The 3,611-nt window shown below is 27.9% G+C and overlaps 2 protein-coding genes across 2 annotated transcripts; both read right to left on the reverse strand.

The window, feature by feature from the left end:
- Nucleotides 1-80: 80 nt before the first annotated feature.
- On the reverse strand, nucleotides 81-1,361 carry ENU1_112500 (amino acid transporter, putative; the record flags this gene model as incomplete). The annotated part of the gene is made up of 1 exon (XM_008859586.1): nucleotides 81-1,361. A coding segment is annotated over one exon (1,281 nt), but the record flags the coding sequence as incomplete, so codon positions are not given.
- Nucleotides 1,362-1,518: 157 nt separating this feature from the next.
- Nucleotides 1,519-2,820, reverse strand: ENU1_112510 (lipase, putative; the record flags this gene model as incomplete). The annotated part of the gene is made up of 1 exon (XM_008859587.1): nucleotides 1,519-2,820. The coding sequence occupies one exon, from the start codon at nucleotides 2,818-2,820 to the stop codon at nucleotides 1,519-1,521; it is 1,302 nt and encodes a 433-aa protein (XP_008857809.1).
- Nucleotides 2,821-3,611: the final 791 nt, after the last annotated feature.

Genomic DNA, 3,611 nt, shown 5'->3' on the forward strand with positions numbered 1-3,611 from the left:
ACCAAAGACTTAAAAACGTTATATAACACAAATGTTGTAGATATAATTGAAAGAAAAGAACAAATGACAAAGATAATCACAACGATGGTTGTTGTAGAATACCATGAATAAAATCTATTCTTTAATGCTTCTATACCATTTCTTGCAACTGATATTCTACGAGAAGCTAATACAAATGCACAAGGAAAAACATAACTGAGAATAAAAGCGACGATACCTGTTAAACTTGCTATTGTTTTAACACTCCCAACAAGACAAGCTAAAGCAAATGGTGGAAAGACAGCACAAGATATAATTGCATATTTTCTCCATTTACCACCATATGATTTAGGAAGAGTAGAAGAAATGTTTGTTGCGAGGGTATAACAAACAAGAGGATATTCATTGAGGATATTAACAATTGGGAATATAAGAATAGCATATCGAATAATATAACCAATGATTGTTGGATTTCCAATACCAAACCCACCACTTCTACCAGTATAATACTCATAATTAATTGTTACTGGATTTGTTGAAGATGCAGTAAATACTGAAGCACATAAAGCACCAACCAAAATATAAATTATCCCTGAAATTAATGACCCAATAATTGTAACTAAACCAACTTGTTTTTTATTTCCAACTGGTTGTAATGCATCAGGTAAACATGATTGAAGACTGAATGCAACAGAGATATGAGTAAATAAAATACCAAAATTTCCCCATTTCCATTCATTTGTCCATGCTGTGTCTATTTTATGATTACCAAGTTGTACTGGACCATGGAATAATTGTATTGTTATAGTAATTAATAAAATACTAAACATAATTATTCTATAAAATGCCATAAACAATTGAAGAAATCCTTGTTGAGATAAATTAACATAAGCTAAAGGAACAGTAAGAATCATAAATACAGCAACACAAATGTAATATGATAAATTACATTGTGAATTCCATGTTTGAGTATCACACATTTGTGGTTGATTTTTAAATAACCAATACATTGTCATTAATGTATTACTTCCAGTAGCAACATATCCCCAAAGATAACAATAATTAACAACAATAATTAAAATACTTGTTAATATTTTTCCTTGTTTGGAATGCCACATTCCTGATATTAAAGTAAAGTCATAAATTTCTTGATCTAATTCATCACTATTTGTTTTTCTTTTACATGTTCTTGTCATTGCTTCAATGGTATACATAGATGTAATTAGTGTTAATAATAACATCACACTTGTTAATATCATTGATAATGGTAATCCTCCAGAATAAAATGAAAATGGTAATCCAAAGACACCTACACCAATACTGTAATTAATAATTATTCCAATACTAGCAATAAATGAATATCCTTTTTGTATTTTTTCCATTGATGGATATGATGAATAATAAGAAATAATAGATGATAAAATAGATAAAATATGAAAATTATTTCTTAGTTTGTTTCAAAATAAAAACAAAAAAAGGAATATATAAATATTAACAATGAATAAAAACAATATCTATGTAAGTAATGTATTCTTTTTATTATACCATTTCAAGACATTGTTCAAATAATTTCTTTCTATCTTCTTCAATTTGTTCATTTGTCATTTGTTTGTATAATTTTGTTGTTGCAATAATATAATTTGTAGGCAAATGATCAGCAATCATACTATTTGATACTTTAATCTCCCCAAATACATTATTTGCCACTAACTGAAGAGAAAACATATTGTTTGATTCTCTTAGTATTTGGTACACTTCTCCACCTGGAAGAAGAGGTTGTGGAGAAATTATAACGTCAATAGAATCATCAATTGGTTTCCCATATTCTTCAACAAGTTGTCTTGCTGCTTCACTTGTTTTCATTCCTTGTGATAGTTTAGCTATATACTTAACATAATCAAAACCAACTTGTTCAAGCACTTTATTCATTCGTTTAATAAGACGTTTGCATGAATTTAGAGATAATGATGGAACAACATCATAATCAAAAACAATTGATGTGACCAATTCATTTACTTCTGGCATCATTGCTATGTTTTCACTTAATGTAGCAGCAGGAGCAAATCCATAACAATGAATATTCCATTCAGGTTTTTGTTCATTTAAAAATAGAGTAATTAATGTAGCAATTCCTCCTCCAAGAGAATGTCCTGTAATAATTAAATCTAGATTTGGATATTCATTTCTTGCTTTTTCTAATGAAGGAAATACATATTTTAATGTTTCTTGTGCTGTTTTATACATTCCAGTATGTACTATACCCTCTTCTTCGTTGTATGTAAAAGGAGAGCCATATAATATCATATCACTAACAATATCATTGACAGAAAAAGTTCCTCTTATACAAAGTATTAATGAATGTAATGACGGATCAAGAGCAAGATAATATGATGCAACAAATAATGGTGGAGATGTGACTAAACTCAATAACATATTTGGATAAATCCCTGCTCTACTACAAATTGCTGCAATTTCTATTTCTTCTGGACTATATCCTTTAGCCTCTTCATTACATTCTTCTTCATTAACTAACGTATATGTAGAATCATGTTTGCTTCCATAGGCTGCTGTTACATGTCGAGAAAGTTTCATGATAAGATAATAGAAATCTTTATTTTTGATTATTGGTACGTCATGAATGTCTGGTTTTGGAAGTCCTTCTAATAAAAGAAGTCCACAAAGTGAACTAATGGCATCAACACCAAATTCTTTATTTAATAATTCTAATACTTCTCCATAAGCAGATGCATATACCCCAATACTTTGAGAAAGAGACTCTTTGATGGAGTCTGTTATTTTTTGAAAAAGTCCTTGTCCATTTGGTTGTGCTGGTTTGTTCATTAAAAATAAATAGGTTTGTACAATCTAAATATCCTTCATTTCCCTTCTAAACTTGTCTTTTTTGTTTCTTCATTTTTGTCTTTGCTTCAAACTTCATTGTGTTTGGATTAGTTTGTTGTATAACCAGAATGACGTGTATCGAAAAATTCAATAATTGTCAAGATGTTATTAATAAATTAATAAGTTCTTGTCAACTGTCGAAAAACAAAGTTGATTTTTCATTTCATTACGTTATTACATATTGAATGGTGATAGAGAAATGGATTGTTCAAAATAAAACGCCTAAACTAAGAAAGAAATTACAAATTCATTAATTAACACTTCAATATAATTCTCAATAAAATAGAATAAAATGTAAATAAAATGAACCTTTAAGACTAATACACATTTCTCATAACAATATCTCTATTTCTTGTGAGAAAACAAATCACACAATGCAGAAGTCACTACCTATAACAAGACATGAATTTCTAAAAAGAAATTGGTTTAGTTGTCAAAGAAGTTATTTTGAAATACATACAAATAATTCTTTTACATCCTTAACCAAACCTTTATTTTTGATCTAAATAGTGTAAGAAACAATCAGGTTAATTGAATTAATTGGATTTGCTTTGTATTAGAATTAAGAAATAAAGAAAGAACAAAAAGAACATTATAAGAATGAAATAAATATAAGAAGTATCATCAGAATAATATGTTATTTTCAATGAAAATTATCAAAATGATAACTTAACACTAATCAACAGCTTTATACTCTTATTAGTACTATAATTTAATTACTCATTTATTTT

This window comes from Entamoeba nuttalli, assembly GCF_000257125.1.
Source record: "Entamoeba nuttalli P19 unplaced genomic scaffold asmbl_4770, whole genome shotgun sequence".
Taxonomy (NCBI): domain Eukaryota; phylum Evosea; order Mastigamoebida; family Endamoebidae; genus Entamoeba; species Entamoeba nuttalli.